The 20,476-nt window shown below is 44.4% G+C and overlaps 1 protein-coding gene across 1 annotated transcript in view; it reads right to left on the bottom strand.

Moving 5' to 3' along the window:
• Window positions 1–20,476, bottom strand: part of ADGRA1 (adhesion G protein-coupled receptor A1) — a 732,027-nt gene that overhangs the window by 473,263 nt on the left and 238,288 nt on the right. The window contains exons 4-5 of the mRNA XM_038744384.1: window positions 19,272–19,343; window positions 230–301 (exon numbers count right to left, since the gene is read on the bottom strand). Of these exons, the coding sequence (XP_038600312.1) occupies window positions 230–301; window positions 19,272–19,343 (144 nt within the window). The remainder of the gene's footprint in view (window positions 1–229; window positions 302–19,271; window positions 19,344–20,476) is intronic.

The raw sequence follows: 20,476 nt of genomic DNA, 5'->3' as shown, positions 1-20,476 counted from the left end.
GCTCACATGAGCTTCTGAAACATTTTTCAATACCAGTTAGGTCTTGTAGAAGTCTCGGGGACAGAGAAATTAATTTGGTGCATTTTCTACCCGCCGGTTCTCAACAGCTTGGAAGTTATAAGGAATGAGCTCAATGCCCTCGCTTTGGATTGGTTGACCAAAGAAATGACAAAGTTTCGGGCTGTGAGTAATCTAGGACCAAACGGCGTGTGACGTAAATTATACTTACAAGGCTTTCAGGGCTAAAAGCTCAGAAAAAAGTCCATGCATTAGACTGGAGAAAATATTTCCCGATAAATTCCTGGGGGAGAGAGGAAAAAAAGTCAAATAGGAAATTAGGCATGAGATAAAAATGGACATTTTAAGTGGGACTTAAATCTAGGTATGTGCTCAGCATGGGTGGGGTGATTTGTAAATGAACACACCTTAAAACTACCAGTGTTAAATTACTTTCCTAAGAAAAGACTCAGAGAAATAAGTTGGCCACTCAGTTGTATCAGGATGTAACCAAAATGCGACAAAGCCATCAAAAAAGACTGTACTCTTTGGGATCTCTCAGAATAAAATGAAAGACAGGCACTCTCTGGTCCCTTAAAATCTTGGTCTCTGTCAATTACCTGGCACTCTAAATGAACCAAGGGAGCAGGAATGAAAGAAGAAGTTCTAAGAGAATGAGAGGAAATGGTTTCAAGATATATATATATATATATCTGTATATTTGAAATGGGAGGCATTTTCTTCCATTCTTAATCAGCTTTTCTCGACCTCACGATGGAAACCTCCTGGTGAAAATGGTCAGTCCCTCTCGAGATGAGCTGGGAAGAGCTTAAATGCGTGGTCAGGCAGAATAATAATAATAATAATAATAATAAATAATGATGGCATTTACTAAGCGCTATGTGCAAAGCACTGTTCTAAGTGCTGGCGAGGTTACAAGGTGATCACATTGTCCCAAGAGAGGCTCACAGTCTTAATCCCTATTTTATAGATGAGGTAACTGAGGCACAGAGAAGTTAAGTGACTTGCCCAAAGTCACACAGCTGACAACTGGTGGAGCCGGAATTTAAACCCATGACCTCTGACTCCAAAGCCCGTGCTCTTCCCACTGAGCCACACTGCTTCTCAACAAAGCAAGACTCTGATATTGGGGCATGGGAAGGGAGTACAGGTCAAAGGTAAACAGTCAATCCATTAATATTATTAATAATAATAATAATAATAATGGTATTTGTTGAGCGCTTACTATGTGCCAAGCACTTTTTTATGTGCTGGGGGAGATACAAGGTTATCAGGTTGTCCCAGGTGGGGCTCACAGTAATAATCCCCATTTTACAGATGAGTTGACTGAGGCACAGAGAAATTAAGTGGTTTGCCCAAAGTCACACAGCAGATTAGAACCCATGACCTCTGACTCCCAAGACCGTGCTCTTTCCACTAAGCCATGACATTCGTCGAGCGCTTACTATGTGCAGAGCACTGGGCTAAACCCTTGGGAGAGTACAACACAACAAAGTTTGGTAGACACGTACCCTGCCCACAAGAGCTTACAGTCTACAGGCCCGTCAGTAGTATTCATTGAGTGCTTACCATACAGAAAGCACTGTCCTAAGTGCTTGGGAGAGTGCAGAAGAGTTGGTAGACAATCCCTACCCTCCAGGAGCTCACAATCTAGAAGTACAAAGGACGGCACTTTATTTGGCCCTAAAATGGTCTTGTTTTATGCCGTCAAGTTGTCTTCGACCCTTAGTGATGCCATGGACACATCTCTCTGAGAAAGCCCCACCTCCATCTGCAATCGTTCTCGTAGTGGATCCAGAGAGTTTTCTTGGAAAAAATCCAGAAGTAGTTTACCATTGCCTCCTTCTGCGTAGTAAACCTGAGTCTCTGCCTTCGACTTTCTCCCCTGCCGCTGCTGCCCAACACAGGTGAGTTTTGCCTTGCATCAGATGGCCTGCCACTCACTAGCCACTGCCCAAGCTAGGATGGAATGGATATGCCTCTGCCTGACTCTTCTTCCCATCGTCGAGACTGATAGAGTGCTGGGAACTCTCCAGGTGTGACCCTGAGAGGCGATAAATGACTGGTAGGGGTTCAAAAAGTGGCCACTCCAGAAAGGTTGGGGAATTCATCTTGGAAAACTTTTTGGGGAAAGATGATAGGTTTGGAGAGCTCTGAACATGGAAATTGGCAAGGAATTCGTTCTTTGTTGCAGGAAAGATGCGAGCAAAAGGTCAGAGTCAAGAGAGTCATTGATTAGATACAGTGAGAAAGTCCACATGGCAGAAAAATTATGGTCAATTATAAGCTATTATAATTAAATTATCATCTAATAATAATAATGATGGTATTTTTTAAGTGTTTACTATGTGCAAAGCACTGTTCTAAGCGCTGGGGGGTACAAGGTGATCAGGTTGTCCCATGTGGTGCTCACAGTCTTCATCCCCATTTTACAGATAAGGTAACTGAGTCACAGAGAAGTGAACTGACTTGCCCAAAGTCACACAGCTGACAAGTGGCAGAGCTGGGATTAGAACCCATGACCTCCGACTCCCAAGCCCAGGCTCCCTCCACTGAGCCATGCTGCTTCTCATCTGCATCTTTCTTTTTTAAAAGGGAAGTTTCCATGTGGCAAATAAATGGATGTGCGCATCCCCAATGAATTCTTGTCACAGAGCAGAGAAAACTATGAAGGCCACACATTTTGGACTTGAAACATGGCTTCTTTTTTAAGAGTTAACTTTGTTGAGAAGAGGAAAAAGATGAATTACTATCATATTGTTCTAGGAAGGTGCCTCAGTCGCTATTCGTTTCACATGTTTTAATAGCAGATATTGCAAAGGATAAAATCACAGCTCGAGCTTAATGCTTCTGGATTAGAGAGCCTGGAGCCCTTAATGGAACTCTTCAGAGACTCTTGACAACTCAGTTAGCATTTCCTGAAAAGACAGCTAATTATACTACTGGGGCTCTAGCTGAATTGGAACACAAGGAATCAGAAGATCCTATTCTTCTTCTTTCACCACAAAAGAATAAATTTCACTTTGTCAGGATTTACTGCTGGGCACCACCGTGGGTATATATCTACGAACCCATTTTTTGCCCCCCGCTGAAGCTACAAACAGCACAGTCACAAATGCTTAGTAGTTTGCTTGATTAGAGCACTTTTCTGATGTGTGTGCTCAATCTGTCTGATTTTGTTCTTTCCTTTCCCCCTCAGCCCTGTCCACCCCGCATAAATATGAACACTACAGAAATATTATTTCCTTGTGGGAAGGGATCATATCTACCAAGTCTATTGCATTCTACTCTCCCAAGTGCTTAGTACAGTGCTCTGCACAAAGTAAGTACTCAATAAATATCACTGATGGATCGACACTACATTTCACTTTTGGAAACACCCAAATATTGGCCCTCCTGTTCGAGTTTAAACTCCTTGTGGGCAGGGGATGTGTAGCTTGCTTGCTTATATTCATTCATTCAATTCAATCGTGTTTACTGTGTACAGAGCGCTAGACTAAGTGCTTCGGAAAGAATGAGAAGCAGTGTGGCTCAGTGGAAAGAGCCCGGGCTCTGGAGTCAGAGGTCATGGGTTCAAATTCATTCATTCATTCATCCAATTGTATTTATTGAGCGCTTACTGTGTGCAGAGCACTGTACTAAGCATTTGGGAAGTACAGGTTGGCAACCTACAGAGACGGTCCCTACCCAACAGCAGGCTCACAGTCTAGAAGGGGGAGACAGACAACAAAACAAAACATATTAACAAAATAAAATAAATAGAATAGTAAATATGTACAAGTAAAATAAATAGAGTAATAAATATGTACAAACATATATACAGGTGCTGTGGGGAGGGGAAGGAGGTAACGTGGGGGGATGGGGAGGGGGAGGAGGGGGAGAAGAAGGAGGGGGCTCAGTCTGGGAAGGCCTCCTGGAGGAGGTGAGTTCTCAGTAGGGCCTTGAAGGGAGGAAGAGAGCTAGCTTTGCGGATGTGCAGAGGGAGGGCATTCCAGGCCAGGGGGAAGTCGTGGGTTGGGGGTCGATGGCGGGACAAGCGACAGTGAGGCACAGTGAGGAGGTTAGCGGCAGAGGAGCAGAGGGTGCGGGCTGGGCTGTAGAAGGAAAGAAGGGAGGTGAGGTAGGAGGGGCGAGGTGATGGAGAGTCTTGAAGCCGAGAGTGAGGAGTTTTTGCCTGATGCGTAGGTTGACTGGTAGCCACTGGAGATTTTTGAGGAGGGAGTAACATGCCCAGAGCATTTCTGCACAAAGATGATCCGGGCAGCAGAGTGAAGTACAGACTGAAGTGGGGAGAGACAGGAGGATGGGAGATCAGAGAGGAGGCTGATGTAGTAATCCAGTCGGGATAGGATGAGAGATTGAACCAGCAGGGTAATGGTTTGGATGGAGAGGAAAGGGCGGATCTTGGCGATGTTGTGGAGCTGAGACTAGCAGGTTTTGGTGACGGATTGGATGTGAGGGGTGAACGAGAGAGCGGAGTCGCGGATGACACCAAGGTTGCGGGCTTGTGAGACGGGAAGGATAGTAGTGCCGTCAACAGTGATGGGAAAGTCAGGAAGAGGGCAGGGTTTGGGAGGGAAGATAATGAGTTCAGTCTTGGACATATTGAGTTTTAGATGGTGGGCAGACATCCAGATGGAGATGTCTCGAAGGAAGGAGGAGACACGAGCCTGAAGGGAGGGAGAGAGAGCAGGGACAGAGATGTAGATTTGGGTGTCACCAGCGTAGAGATGATAGTTGAAGCCGTGGGAGTGAATGAGTTCACCAAGGGAGTGAGTGTAGATAGAGAACAGAAGGGGACTAAGAACTGAACCTTGAGGAATCCCTACAGTAAGGGGATGGGAGGGGGAGGAGGAGCCCGCAAAAGAGACTGAGAATGAACGGCCAGAGAGATGAGGAGAACCAGGAGAGGATGGAGTCTGTGAAGCCAAGGTTGGATAGCGTGTTGAGGAGAAGGGGGTCGTCCACAGTGTCGAAAGCAGCTGAGAGGTCGAGGAAGATTAGGATAGAGTAGGAGCCATTGGATTTGTCAAGCAGGAGGTCATTGGTGACCTTTGAGAGGGCAGTTTTGGTGGAATGTAGGGGATGGAAGCCAGATTAGAGGGGATCGAGGAGAGAGTTGGCATTGAGGAATTCGAGGCAGTGGGTATAGATGACTCATTCAAAGAGTTTGGAAAGGAATGGTAGGAGGGAGATAGGGCAATAACTAGAAGGGGAGGTGGGGTCAAGAGAGGGTTTTTTTAGGATGGGGGTTGCGTGGGCATGTTTGAAGGCAGAGGGGAAGGAACCAGTGGAGAGTGAGTGGTTGATGGAAGTTGAGGAGGGGAGGAGGGATGGAGCGAGAGATTCCATAACATGAGAGGGAATGGGGTCAGAAGCACAGGTGGCCAGAGTAGCACTTGAGAGGAGGGAGGATATCTCATCTGAGGATACTACTGGGAATGATGGGAGAGTAGCAGAGAGGGTTGAGAGCTGGGCAGTTGGAGAAGGGGGAGGAGTGGGTTTGGGGAGCTCAGACCTGATGGAGTTAATTTTACTAATGAAGTAGGAGGCCAGATCGTTGGGGGTGAGGGAAGGATGAGGGGGAGGAACAGGGGGCCTGAGAAGGGAGTTAAATGTACAGAAGAGCTGACAGGGATGATGGGCATGGGTGTCAATAAGGGAGGAGAAATAGTTTTGTCTTGAAGAGGAGAGGGCAGAGTTAAGGCAGAAAATGATAAACTTGAAGTGAATGAGGTTGGCATGATGTTTAGACTTTCGCCAGCAGCGTTCAGTAGCTCCAGCATAACAGCGAAGGAGGCGGACAGAGGCAGTGATCCAGGGCTTTGGGTTAGTGGTACGAGAGCGGCGAAGGGAAAGGGGAGAGAGGGAGTCGAGTTGAGTAGAGAGGGTAGAGAGCAGTAATTTGATCGTCAAGATTGGGTAGAAAGGAAAGGGAGGTGAGGTGGGGTGTGAGGCGCTCAGAAAGATTGATGGGGTCGAGAGAGTGGAGGTCTCTGTGAGGTAGTAATATAGATTTACAGGGGAGAGGAGTGTGAGCGAGGAGGCAGGTGAGAAGGTTATGATCAGAGAGAGGGATTTCAGAGTTGGTGAGGGTGGAGATAGTGCAGCGGTAGGAGATGATGAGGTCGAGGGTGTGACCAAGTTGGTGAGTGGGCAAGGCAGGGTGGAGCAAGAGGTTGGCAGCATCAAGGAGAGACAGAAGGCGGGCCGCAGTCACCAGCTCCACCACTTATCAGCTGTGTGACTTTGGGCAAGTCACTTAACTTCTCTGGGACTCAGTTACCTCATCTGTAAAATGGGGATGAAGACTGTGAGCCACACGTGGGACAACCTGATCACCTTGTTAACCTCCCCAGTGCTCAGAACAGTGCTTTGCACATAGTAAGCACTTAATAAATGCAATCATTATTATTACGATACAACTGCAGCGTTTAGAACAGTGCTTTGCACACAGTAAGCACTTAATAAATGCTATTATTATTACCACGATACCACTGCAGCATTTAGAACAGTGCTTTGCACGTAGTAAGTGCTTAACAGATGCCATCATCATTATTATTATTATTATTATTAAACAGTGACATTCCCTGCCCACGATGAGCGCACAATCTGGGCGTTGGGGGGTGGGGGGCAGGGGGTAGAGACAGACAGTGATACAAAATAGATAAAATTACAGATATGTACATAAGTCTTTTGGGGCTGGGATGGGGGAAGAACAAAGGGAGCAAGTCTGGGTAACAAAGAAGTTCCCCACGCTCTCAGCATAGTGCATTGCACCTGGAGTTTACTAAATAAACGCCACAACTATTACTACTGAAAAAAGCTAACTGTGATCTTCCAAATCAGTTTCAAGCAGAAGGTTCTTCTCTCTTTGCAACCAGTACTTAAAACTATAACTTCATCTAATGTTTATTTGGATAAGCCTAATCATAATAATCGCTGTGTTTATTCAGCTCTCTATAAACTAAGTACTGCACTAAGTGCTGGGCTAGATACCAGAAGCAGCATCTCCTAGTGGATAGAGCACGGGCCTGGAGTCAGAGGGTTATAGGTTCTAATCCAGGATCCACCACTTCATTCATTCATTCAATGGTACTTACTAAGCACGTAATGTGTACAGAGCACTGTACTTAGCTCTTGGGAAAGTACAATACAGCAATAAAGAATGACAATCCCTGCCCACAGTGAGCTCACAGTTTGGGGCCAGGGGGCAGACAGACATTAATATACACAAACAGACATCAATATAAATAAATAAATTACAGATATATACACATAAGTGCTGTGGGGCAAGAAAGTGGGGGGAAGAACAAAGGGAGCAAGCAAGGTCCACTTTTTAATGGTATGAAAAGGAAGATAAATGACTTGTCCAAAGTCACACGGCAGACAAGTGGCAGAGCCGGGATTAGAACCCAGGTTCTCTGACTGCCAGGGCCGTGCTCTTTCCACTGGGCTGTAATGCTTCTCATGTTGCCCAGGGATTGTGCCTACCAACTCTGTTGTCTTATACTTTCCCAAGAGCTTACTTTAGCATCCTGGTCACGGTAACTGCTCAACAAACACCACTGATTGACTGATTTATCTCTGAAAGAATGACAATCCTTCTTTCTGTTTGTTAGGCCGAGTGACATTTCTCATTTTCTCCATTCATAGGAATGTGTCTACCAAATCTGTTATATGGTACCCAAAAGCTTAGTACAGTACTCAGTACACAGTAAGTGCTCAATTAATAACATTGATTACCTGACTGACAAAATGAGGGTGGGCAACCCTCATACCTAGAGGATGTTGGCCAAAATAATCATGACAGTAATTATGATATTATGGTTTTATGGTATTTGTTAAGCGCTTACTAAGAACCCAGCACTTCTAAGTGCTGGGGTACATACATGATAATCAGATTGGACACAGTCCCAGTTCCAACATGAGACTCAAAGTCTCAAACCCCATTTTACAGATGAGGTAATTGAGGCACTTAGAAGTTAACTGATGAGCTGGGATTAGAACCCACGACCTCTGACTTCCAAACCATGCTCTTGCCACCGGACCATACTGCTTCCCAAAAGTGCTGAGCAGACGTGAGCAGTGGCAGGACAGTGTCTGACAGCCCAAGGATGATAATGGCCCTGAGATCCATCAGACTCCTCCTCCTCCTCATCATCATCATTTTTAATGGAGCAGAAGCACGCAGAGGAGAAGCCAGAAGGAAGCCCACTGAGAACAGAAGAGGCAGCAGAAGAGTGGCACTTGGAAGCAGAAAGAATAAGCCTTGGCAGAATGGACTCCCTTGACCACAGACTGATTCTGGACCCTTGGTGGAGTGGAGTGAGTGAGTGTGTGTCTGTGTCACTCCCTTGCACGCTGGTAAAACGAAGTAAAAAACTTTCCACAGTAACCCTGGTGAGCAGAGGTGTGGTTTGACTTTACTACATGTCCAGGTGTGGTTTGATTTTACTACATGTTTACTTCCAGTCCAGGAAGGACCTGGTTGGTACAAACTGCGGAGGGGAGTTTGCGACATTTCTTACCTTTGACCCTTTGCAATTTTGACTCATCGGTTGGTAGTGTTCATGTTGAAAAATTAAAATAAAGTGACAAGATGTTTAGTACAGTGCCCAATGCTTAGTACAGTGCCCAATGCTTAGTACAGTGCCTGGCACATAGTAAGCACTTAACAAATATCATTATTTTTATTTTACGTTCTGATGCTCACACAAAGATTTTCCTCTGTTGTCATTATTTTACTATTATGGTATTTGTTAAGTACTTTCTAAGGGTCAAGCACACTTCTAACTTTGTGGAGTAGATACAAAGTTAACCAGGTTGGACACAGTCCCTGCCCCACATGGGGCTCCCAGTTTAAGTAGAAAGGAGAACAGGTATTTAATCCCCATTTTACAAGTGAGGAAACTGAGGTACAGAGAGGTTAAGTGACTTTCCTATGGTCACACGGCAAGCGATCGGTGAAGTCAGGATTAAAACCCAGGTCTTCTGACTCCCAGGCCCATGCTGCTTTGCTTACTATTGATTTGTGGCCAGTCCTGCCAAGCAAGACAGAATGATCTGAAAGCAAACTACACTGCATTTTCTTTTCATCCATTTATTAAATTAGAATGCATATTGCTATGAACTGTATTTTGCTGCCATTTCTCTGAAGCTCTCAGCTACAGCACCAGTTACAAGAACGTTTTGGCAGATGCAGTCAGAAAGCGAACCCTGAAGATGAGATAGCGTCGTAATGAAATGCAAATCAGAGTCACGGTTTAATTAAATGGTTGTGAGAAAGGCATTAAGCACAGTTTCAAAATGAAAAGAACCCAGCAGTGATTGTTCTTCGAAGGGTATTTTTACCTTGATTGTTTTCAACACTAATGGCATTAAAGACATTTCCCAGACTAAACTACTACTAAAATCATCCTCTCTGGCACTTCAGAAGGAAATAGTCCACCTTAACCTGGAGGCTTGTGCTATGGGGAGCTTAAGTCTTTGGAAATTCAATTCCCATGCCTATTTCCTGGAATGATATTTAATCAGTGGAAGAGGCAGGCGATGGAGACAGTGAAAGAGAGCTGTTCCTCCTTTTGATGAGCGACCTATCCTTAGTCAGATCTCCATCTCCAGCCCTGACCTCTCTCCTCTGCATTGTTGTCTGTCTCCCCCTTCTAGACTGTGACCCCGTTGTTGGGTAGGGACCATCTCTATCTGTTGACGATTTGTACTTCCCAAGAGCTTAGTACACGGCTCGGCACACAGTAAGCGCTCAATAAATACTATCGAGTAAATGAATGAATGCAGTCTCACGTTTCCTCCTGCCTTCAAGACAACTCTACTTGGATGTCCTGCCGACACCTCAAACTAAGCGTGTTCAAAACAGAACTCCTTATCTTCCCAGCCAAACCCTATCCCCCCCGTATCACTATCCACTCTATCTCACAAGCCTTGGCACTCTCCTCGAATCACTAGAGAAGCAGCATGTCTTAGTGGAAAGAGCATGGGTTTGGGAGTCGGAGGTCGTGGGTTCTAATCCCAGCTCCGCCACTTGTCAAAGGTGTGACTTTGGGCAACTTCTCTGTGCCTCAGTGGCCTCATCTGTAAAATGGGGATTAAGACTGTGACCCCCATGTGGGACAACCTGATTACCTTGTATATACCCCAATGCTTAGAATAGTGCTTGGAACATAGTAAGCACTTAACAAATACTATCATTACTATTATTATTATCTCACTCATGCAATCCACATATTCTGTTGGTCATCATATCCTGTCCAATCAGCCTTCACAACATGGCTAAAATATACCCTTTCCTCTTCATCCAAACTGCTATTTTCTCTAATCCAAGCATTTATCCTATCTTGCCTTGATTCCCGCAACAGCCACCATGCCGACCTCCCTGCCTCTTGTCTCTCCGCACTACAGTCCATACTTCACCTTGCTGCCCAGGTCATTTTTCTACAAAAAATGTTTAGCTCGTGTTTCCCCACTCCTCAAGAACCTCCGGTGGTTGCCCATGTGCCTCTGCATCAAAGAGAAACCCCTTACCGTTACTTTAAAGCACTCCGTCAGCTTGCCCTCTCTTACCTCACCTCACTACAAACCAGCTTACACATTCGGCTTCTCTAGAGCCAACTTACTCACTGTCCCATGATTTCATCCATCAGATCACTGACCTCTTTCCCTCATCCTCCCTCTGGCTTGGAATCATTCCCTCTCCTTATTTTTCGAGAGAACTATCTGTTTCAGATATGGACAAAAGGTCTGGATGAATTTTCAAGATCCCCGATTTACTCGTTGAAATGGTGAAATTTATATGCAATCTGAGCTGATTAAGTTAGATGAATCTCATATTAGCTATCTACCCCAAACCAATGTCATTTTAGATTAATTACAGAATTATAAAATATGCTAATTACAATTAATCAACCATGTTTTTTGAGCACTTACTGTTTGCAGAACACTGTACCAAGCACCTAGGAGAGTACTGAACTTCCCAAGCACTTAATATGGTGTTCAGCACAGTGAGTGCTCAATAAATACGACTGAATGAATGAATCACTTATATAGAATAAGGGTTTTTTCTGTTCCACTTTCAGGGACTAGAAATGTAAGAGTAGTTGTAGTAAGTATGATTAGTTAACAGATGTAAGAAGCAGAGTGTCTTATGAGAAAGACACTTCTGTTGCTGAATTGTACTTTCCAAGAGCTTAATACAGTACTCTGCACACAGTAAGTGCTCAATAAAAATGATTAAATGAATGAATGGATGAATGAAAGAGCATGGGCCTTGGAGCCAGAGGATGAGGTTTCTAATTCCAGCTTCACCCCACACCTGGTATGAGACCTTGGGTAAGTCATTTAACTTTTCCATACCTCAATTTTCTCATCTGTAAAGTGGGGATTCAATTTCAGCTTCCCTCCTGTCTAGACCATGAGCAGGAAATTGAGGAGCAGGGCTCTGTCTGACCTGTGCTTAGTACAGGGCAGTGTGTAGTACAGTACTTGGCACATAGTAAGCATTTAGCATGTACACCACGATTACTGTTATGGCTAGAATTTCTTGGCTTTTTTTTCTTGGGTTGAGATCTCAGCAGCCATCTGTAGTACTTATGATTCACATAATCCATATTTTTATTTATTAATCCATTTTTCCATAATCTTCCAAATACCAGTTGGATATTTGTTCGACTGAAGCTTCAGCTACTTGTAAACTATGTCCACCTGTGACCCCCTTTAGATTGTTATCATTTTGAAGCCAGAGACTGTATCTTTCTTTTACTATCTGCTAGACTGTAAATTCCTCAAGGGCAGGGTTCATTTCTAGGTATTGTATTCTACCAACTGTTATCTGTAATTTCTTTATTTATATTAATGTATGTCTCCCCCTCCAGACCATAAGCACCTTTTGGGCTGGAAATGTGCCTGTCTATTGTACTTTCCCAAACACTTAGTATAATGCTTTGTAATAATAATAACAGTAATGGCATTTGTTAAGCACTTACTATGTGCAAAGCACTGTTCTAAGCGCTGGGGGGGATACAAGGTCATCAGGTTGTCCCACGTGGGGCTCACAGTCAATCCCCATTTTCCAGAAGAGGTAACTGAGGCTCAGAGAAGTCAAGTGACTTGCCCAAGGTCACACAGCGGACATGTGGACATTAGAGAAGCAGTGTGGCTCAATGGAAAGAGCACGGGCTTTGGAGTCAGAGGTCATGGGTTCAAATCCCAGCTCCGCCAATTGTCAGCTGTGTGACTTTGGGCAAGTCACTTAACTTCTCTGGGCCTCAGTTACCTCATCTGTAAAATGGGGATTAAGACTGTGAGCCCCCCGTGGGACAACCTGATCACTTTGTAACCTCCCCAGCGCTTAGAACAGTGCTTTGCACATAGTAAGCACTTAATAAATGCCATTATTATTGAGAAGCAGCATGGCTTAGTGGAAAGAGCCTGGGCTTTGGAGTCAGAGGTCGTGGGTTCGAATCCCGGCTCCACCACATGTCTGCTGTGTGACCTTGGGCAAGTCACTTAACTTCTCAGAGCCTCAGTTACCTCATCTGTAAAATGGGGATGATGACTGTGAGCCCCACGTGGGACAACCTGATCACCTTGTATCCCCCCAGCGCTTAGAACAGTGCTTTGCACATAGTAAGCGCTTAACAAATGCAATTATTATTATTATTATGTGGCAGAGCCGGGATTCGAACCCATGACCTCTGACTCCAAAGCCCGGGCTCTTTCCACTGAGCCACGCTGCTTCTCTATTAGATATTGACCCTGCCCCTCCAGGGGCTCAGAACTTATGAAAGGCCTGCAAACCTATGAACTGTGATACTGACTGATTGATTGGTTATACTTTCCTAATAACGTCATACCGTACCTTGAATAGTTGGCTCTTAGTAAATTCTGTTGATTGAATGGTTGATACTTCCAGAATACACAGCACCACAAATATGAATTCAAATCAGAATGGGAAACCATGAATACAAGTCTTTGTGTGAAACACAAAAGAAGGATGAATTTGTGAATTTATGTTTTTGCTTGATAAAATAGTTTGGAATTGATGTTTTCTTGATGCCGTATGGCTGCATTTAATTAGCATTAAGTACTTTGATGGGAACTGAATAGCTTATTAAATTAAGCAATCACACCGACAATTTAAAAGTATTATTTTGGGACACACCGACCTTGACTTTAACTCTTAACTTTAAATTTGATAGCTGATGCATATCTCCATCTGGATGTCTGCCCACCATCTAAAACTCAATATGAACTCCTTATCTTCCCTCCCAAACCCTGCCTCCTCCCTGACTTTCCCGTCACTGTAGACACACTACCAACCTTCCTGTCTCACAAGCCCACAACCTTGGTGTCATCCTCGACTCCGCTCTCTCATTCACCCCACATATCCAATCCATCATCAAAACCTGCAGGTCTCACCTCCACAATATCACCAAGATCCGCCCTTTCCTCTCCATCCAAACCGCTACCTTACTGGTTCAATCTCTCATCCTATCCCGACTGGATTACTGCATCAGCCTCCTCTCTGATCTCCCATCTTCCTGTCTCTCCCCGCTTCAGTCTATATTTCACTCTGCTGCCTGCATTATCTTTCTACAGAAACGCTCTGGGCATGTCACTCCCCTCCTCAAAAATCTCCAGTGGTTGCCTGTCAACCTACGAATCAAGCAAAAACTCCTCACTCTCGGCTTCAAGGCTCTCCATCACCTAGCCCCCTCCTACTTCACCTCCCTTCTCTCCTTCTCCAGCCCAGCCCGCACCCTCTGCTCCTCTGCCACTAACCTCCTCACTGTACCTCATTCTCACCTGTCCTGCCGTAGACCCCCAACCCACATCCTCCCCCTGGCCTGTAATGCCCCCTCTCCACACATCCACCAAGCTAGCTCTCTTCCTCCCTTCAAAGCCCTACTGAAAACTCACCTCCTCCAGGAGGACTTCCCACACTGAGCCCCTTTTTTCCTCTTCTCCTCCCCATCTTCCCCCTGCCCTACTTCCTTCCCCTCCCCACAGCACTTGTATATATTTGTACAGATTTACTACTCTATTTATTTGAGAAGCAGCATGGCTCAGTGGAAAGAGAATGAGCTTTGGAGTCAGAGGTCAGGGGTTCAAATCCCAGCTCCACCAGTTGTCAGCTGTATGACTTTGGGAAACTCACTTAACTTCTCTGTGCCTCAGTTACCTCATCTGTAAAATGGTGATTAAGACTGTGAGCCCCCCGTGGGACAACCTGATCACCTTGTAACCTCCCCAGCGCTTAGAATAGTGCTTTGCACATAGTAAGCGCTTAATAAATGTCATTATTACTATTATTATTATTTTACTTGCACATATTTACTATTCTATTCATTTTGTTAATGATGTGCATATAGCTATAATTCTATTTATTCTGACGATTTTGACACCTGTCTACATGTTTTGTTTCGTTGTCTGTCTCCCCCTTCTAGACTGAGCCCGTTGTTGGGTAGGGACCATCTCTATATGTTGCCGACTTGTACTTCTCATGCGCTTAGTATAGTGCTCTGCACACAGTAAGCACTCAATAAATACTATTGAATGAATGAATGAATAACTAAGCACGAGAAGCAGTGTGGTCTAGTGGCTAGAGCATGGGACTGGGAATAAGAATGTCACGGGTGCTAATCCCAGCTCCGTCACCTGTCTGCTGTGTGACCTTCAGCAAGTCACTTAACTCCTCCGGGCCTCAGTTCCCTTACCTGTAAAATGGGGATTAAGATTGTGAGCCCCACATGGGACAGGGACTGTGTCCAACCCGATTACCTCGTATCTACCACAGCACTTAGGACAGTATCTGGAACATAGTCAGTGCTTCACAAATACCATAATTATTATTAAGCAGTACATATCCCTGATAAGAACTAAAATCCTAAAGTTTCCAACTAAGGGAATGTAGTTTTGCAAATACTGCTTTATTTAGTGGAAGTTTGCAAATGATTTATTCAGAAGGTGTGAAACTGTTGCTTGGAAATGTGGGTCTAACACATTTAATTACAACTGCTAAATGGAGTTAAATAAATTTAGATGCTAAATCTCTTATCATTGTTGTGTGTACTAGGGAGACAGTGAGATCTGGTGGAAAGTTGCAAGGGTCTGAGAACTTAAAATTTAAAGTTTAAAAATTGGTTACAATAACCTAGGTTAATTCTTTTAAATGAACCTCCTCCCCCAAATTAAAATCCCTCTAGATTCATTCTTTCTTTTTAAAAATGAAAAAAATTAACCAATACATAACAGTCTGAATCCTGCATTACAGATTCATTGAGTAGAAGCAGCATTGCCTAATGGAAAGAGCAAGGGCCTGGGAATCAGAGGACCTGGATTCTAATCCTGCCTCTGCCAATTGCCTACTGTGTGACTTTGAGCAAGTCACTTAATTTCCCTGCGCCCCAGTTTCTTCACCTGTAAAATGGGTATTCAATACCTGTGCTCCCTCCTTAGACTGTGGGATAGGGATGGTGTCCAATGTGATTAACTTCTATCTACCTGAGCACTTAAAACAGCACTTGACACATAGTAAGCATGTAGAAAATACCATTATCAATATTATTATTATTATGGAAAAGCAGACTACTTATCCTCCAAATTAAGTATTTTTACTTTAAAAATTGGACTCCCATTTTGGTGTTAATATTTTTCCCTTCACATTTTGTACTATCTCTTCCTTCTTATGCCCTCAGACATTCATAATGTCTTCTTCAATTCAATTCCATAACTACATCAAACATGAACACTTCTCATCACACCTTTTTCAAACATGTAATAACCTATCCCACTGCAGTCTCACATTTCCTCCTTCCCTCGGGTCTTCTCTACTTGGATGTCCTGCAGGTACCTCAAACATAGCCTGCCCACAACAAAACTCTTCCTCTTCTTACCCAAACCCTGCCCTCCCCCCAACTTTCCCATCACTGAATAATAAAAATGATAATTGTGGTATTTGTTATGTGCTTACTCTGTGCCAGGCACCTAAGTTCTTAGATTCATTCATTCATTCATTCATTCATTCATTCAATCAATCATATTTATTGAATGCTTACTGTGTGCAGAGCACTGTACTAAGCGCTTGGGAAGTACAAGTCAGCAACATATAGAGACGGTCCCTACCCAACATTGGGCTCACAGTCTAGAAGGGGGGACAGAAAACAAAACAAAACATGTAGATACGTGTCAAAACCATCAGAATAAATAGAATTATAGCTATATGCACTTAACAAAATAAATAGAATAGTAAATACGTACAAGTGAAATAAATAGAGTAATAAATCTGTACAAATATATAAAAGTGCTGTGGGGAGGGGAAGGAAGTAGGGCAGGGGGAGGATGGGGGGGAGAGGAAAAAGGGGGCTCAGTCTGGGAAGGCCTCCTGGAGGAGGTGAGTTTTCAGTAGGGCTTTGAAGGGAGGAAGAGAGCTAGTTTGGCAGAGTTTGGAGGGAGGGTATTCCAGGCCAGGGGAAGGCCGGGGGTCGATGGCGGGACAGGCGATAATGAGGCCCAGTGTGGAGGTTAGTGGCAGTGGAGCAGAGGGTGCAGGCTGGGCTGGAGGAGAGAAGGGAGGTGAGGTAGGAGGAGGCGAGGTGATGGAGAGCCTTCAAGCTGAGAGTGAGGAGTTTTTACTTGATGCGTAGGTTGACAGGCAACCACTGGAGATTTTTGAGGAAGGGAGTGGCATGCCCAGAGCATTTCAGTAGAAAGATAATCCAGGCAGCAGAGTGAAGTATAGACTGAAGTGGGAGAGACAGGAGGATGGGAGATCAGAAGGGAGGCTGATGCAGTTATCCAGTTGGGATAAGATGAGAGATTGAACCAGCAAGGTAGCGGTTTGGATGGAGAGGAAAGGGAGGATCTTGGTGATGCTGTGCAGTTGAGACCAGCAGGTTTTGGTGATGGTTAATTGGGTACAGGGGTTGGACACAGTCCCTGTCCCACATGGGGCTCACAGTCTCAATCCCCATTTTACCTGTAAGGTAACTAAGGCGCAGAGAAATGAAGTGACTTGCCCAAGATCACCTAGCAGACAAGTGGTGGAACCAGGATTAGAATCCTGAAGGGAACCCCACCACCCTCCCTGTCTCACAAGCCCATAAACTTGTTTTTTTCCTTGACTCATCTCTCTCATTCAACCCATGTAATCAATCTGTCACAAAAATCCTGTGGGTTTTACTTTTACAACATTGCTAAAATCCACCCTTTCCTCTCCATCCAAACAGCTACTATGCCTGCATTTATCCTTTCCCACCTTTAACTACTGCATCAGCCTTCTTGCTGACCTCCCTGCTTCCTGTCTCTCCCCACTCCAATCCATACTTCCCACTGTTTCCAGGATTATTTTTCTAAAAAAACAAAACAAAGTTTAGCCCATTTCTTTCCATTGCTCAAAAACCTCTATTGGCTTAACCTGCCTTTGAAGTAAACAGAAACTCCTTATCATTGGCTTTAAGGCTCTCGTTCAGCTTCCTCCCTCCTAATTTACCTCATTCATTCATTCATCCAATTGTATTTATTGAGTGCTTACTGTGTGCAGACCACCGTACTAAGCGCTTGGGAAGTACAAGTCGGCAACATATAGAGACGGTCCCTACCCAACAACAGGCTCACAGTCTAGAAGGGGGAGATAGACAACAAAACAAAACATGTAGACAGGTGTCAAAGTCGTCAGAATAAATAGAAGTAAAGCTAGATGCACATCATTAACAAAATAAATAGAATAGTAAATATGTACAAGTAAAATAAATAGAGTAATAAATATGTACGAACATATATACAGGTGCTGTGGGGAGGGGAAGGTGGTAGAGCGGGGGGGGATGGGGAGGGGGAGAGGAAAAAGGGGGCTAAGTCTGGGAAGGCCTCCTGGAGGAGGTGACCTCTCAGTGGGGCTTTGAAGGGAGGAAGAGAGCTAGCTTGGAAGATGTGTGGAGGGAGGGTATTCCAGGCCAGGGGAAGGATGTGAGCTGGGGGTCGATGGCGGGACAGGTGAGAATGAGATACAGTGAGGAGGTTAGCGGCGGCAGAGGACCAGAGGGTGCTCCTCAGCGATCATCTACTACAAGCCATTCTGCACGATCTGTTTCTGCAACACCAACCTATTCTCTGTTCTGCAATCTCTCTGCCGACCCTTCGCACATATCCTTCCTCTTCCCTGGTACACTCTCCCCCTTCCTATCTGACAGACTACTCTCTCCCCACTTCCAAAGATGCCTAAAATTTGTATTTCTTCCAAGAGGCTTTCCCTAACTAAGACTTCGTTTTTCCTATTCGCTCTCCCCTCTGCTTTACTTACCTACTTGGATCTGTACTCCCTAAACACTTGATAGTCACCCCTCTCCCAGCCCCATAGAACTTATTTACATATCTTCCTGCTCTCCTATTTACCCTATCTAGAATTTACTTTTCTGTCTGTCTCCGCCTCTAGACTGTAAGCTCCTTGTGGTCAGAGGGTCAGGTCTGCCAACTCAAGCGCTTAGTACAGTGCTCTGCACCCAGTAAGTGCTCAATAAATAATGATTGAATGAATGAACTCTATAATAATAATAATTATGGTGTTTGTTAAGCATTTACTGTGTGCCAGAAACTGTACTAAGTGCTGGGGTGGAGACTGTAAGCCCATTGTGGGCAGGGATTGTCTCTTTTTATTGCTGAATTGTACTTTCCAAGTGCTTACTACAGTGCTCAGCACACAGTAAGTGCTCAATAAATATGAATGAATCAATGAATAGGAGCAAATTGGTTTGGATACCGCCCCTGTCCCACGTGGGGCTCACAGTCTCACTTCCCATTTTACAGATGAGGTAACTGAGGCCCAGAGAAGTCAAGTGACTTGCCCAAGGTCAGATAGCAGGTAAGTGGTGGAGTGAGATTAGAACCCATGACTTTCCAACTCCCAGGCCCGTGCTCTATCCACTACACCATGCTGCTTCTATTGCATCGTACTCTCCCAGCGTCCTGTGTATAGTAAGCACTAAAAACTACCATTGGCTGAACAAATGACGGAGTGATTTGGGAGGACAAGATTTCATAAACTGTGATCCCTATGTGGTACAGGAACTGTGACCAACCTGATTACCTTGTATCTCCCATAGGGCTTAGTACATTTCCTAGCACAAAGTACTCTCCTTCCAAGTACTGTGATTATTGTGATCATTTCTGATTCCACCAAATATAAAGAGATACTATTTTCGAAGTATAGCTCTTGTTACATAACAATTTAGCATTATACTCACAATTTGTGAAGACTGTTAAGTCCGATAAATATGTCAGGGGTTAAGCAGCCAATCCTATTATTAGACAGGTCCCTGCAGAGAGAGAAAATGTGAAATTCAATATGATTTAATTTTAGCAGCAGTTATACCTGCAGAACTTTTACTTTATTTGTGCATGACAAAAATTCATTTAGTACAGCCCAACCTATAGGCATGGATTGTTTATACCTACTCTTTTGTTTATACCTACTCTTATACCTACGCTTCCAAGTGCTTAGTATAGTTCTCCACATGTAATGATACCCCAATAAATACTACTGATGGATTGATTGATGGATTGAGATAAGGAAGCAGAGGCACAGGGAAGTTAGATGATTTGCCCGAGGTCACACAGCAAGCAAATGGCAGAGCCAGGATTAGAACCCAGGTAGAAAAGCAGAGTACTGCTACACAGCAGTTTCATTTCTTTACTGCTTTAATTACCTTTTTTCTGGTATTTGTCAAGCGCTTACTATGTGCCAGGCAATGTACTCAGTGCTGGGGTAGATAACCAGCTAATTAGGTTGGACACAGTCCATGTCCCACATAATGTTCACAGTCTATATCCCCATTTTCTAGATGGGGTAACTGAAGCCCAGAGAAGTCAAGTGACTTGCCCAAGGTCACTCAGCAGGCAAGTGGCAGAATCAGGATTAGAACACAGGTCCCAGGTCCATGCTCTATCCACTAGGCCCCACTGCTTCTATTTCTGGGCTTCACTGTCAAGCGCAAGGACATCTGGTGATGCAGAGATCAACATTTGGATTGGAAAACAGCCCTGATTCCATGCAGGACATAGATCTTTGCATCCCCACCGGGCAGTAATCACTAATGACACTGGGCTCATCACAGAGTTGAAAATGATTGTTTTGAATGAATAAAGTCAATCCAAATGCCACAAGACATTGAAAATTGGTAACAAGCATTAATCAACCAGAAACCAACAGCAATCCAACTCTGTCATTTCATCTGTGTCACTGATGGCAGGATAAAATCTAACAGGACATTGGTCTCAGGCATATATCCACTCCCTCATAGATTGGCCACATTAATATTCCAAATTTGGCACCCAGACCAGTCATTAATAAAGACAGCCTCATTTCCTCTGTTTCCTCTCCCTTCGGCATCACCTTTATACTTAGATGTGAACACTGCAAGCACTGAATACTCCCCCCATCCTCAGCCCC

Source organism: Tachyglossus aculeatus, chromosome 3, assembly GCF_015852505.1.
Source record: "Tachyglossus aculeatus isolate mTacAcu1 chromosome 3, mTacAcu1.pri, whole genome shotgun sequence".
NCBI classification, from domain to species: Eukaryota; Metazoa; Chordata; class Mammalia; order Monotremata; family Tachyglossidae; genus Tachyglossus; species Tachyglossus aculeatus.
This window is presented reverse-complemented; position numbering and strand designations above follow the sequence as displayed.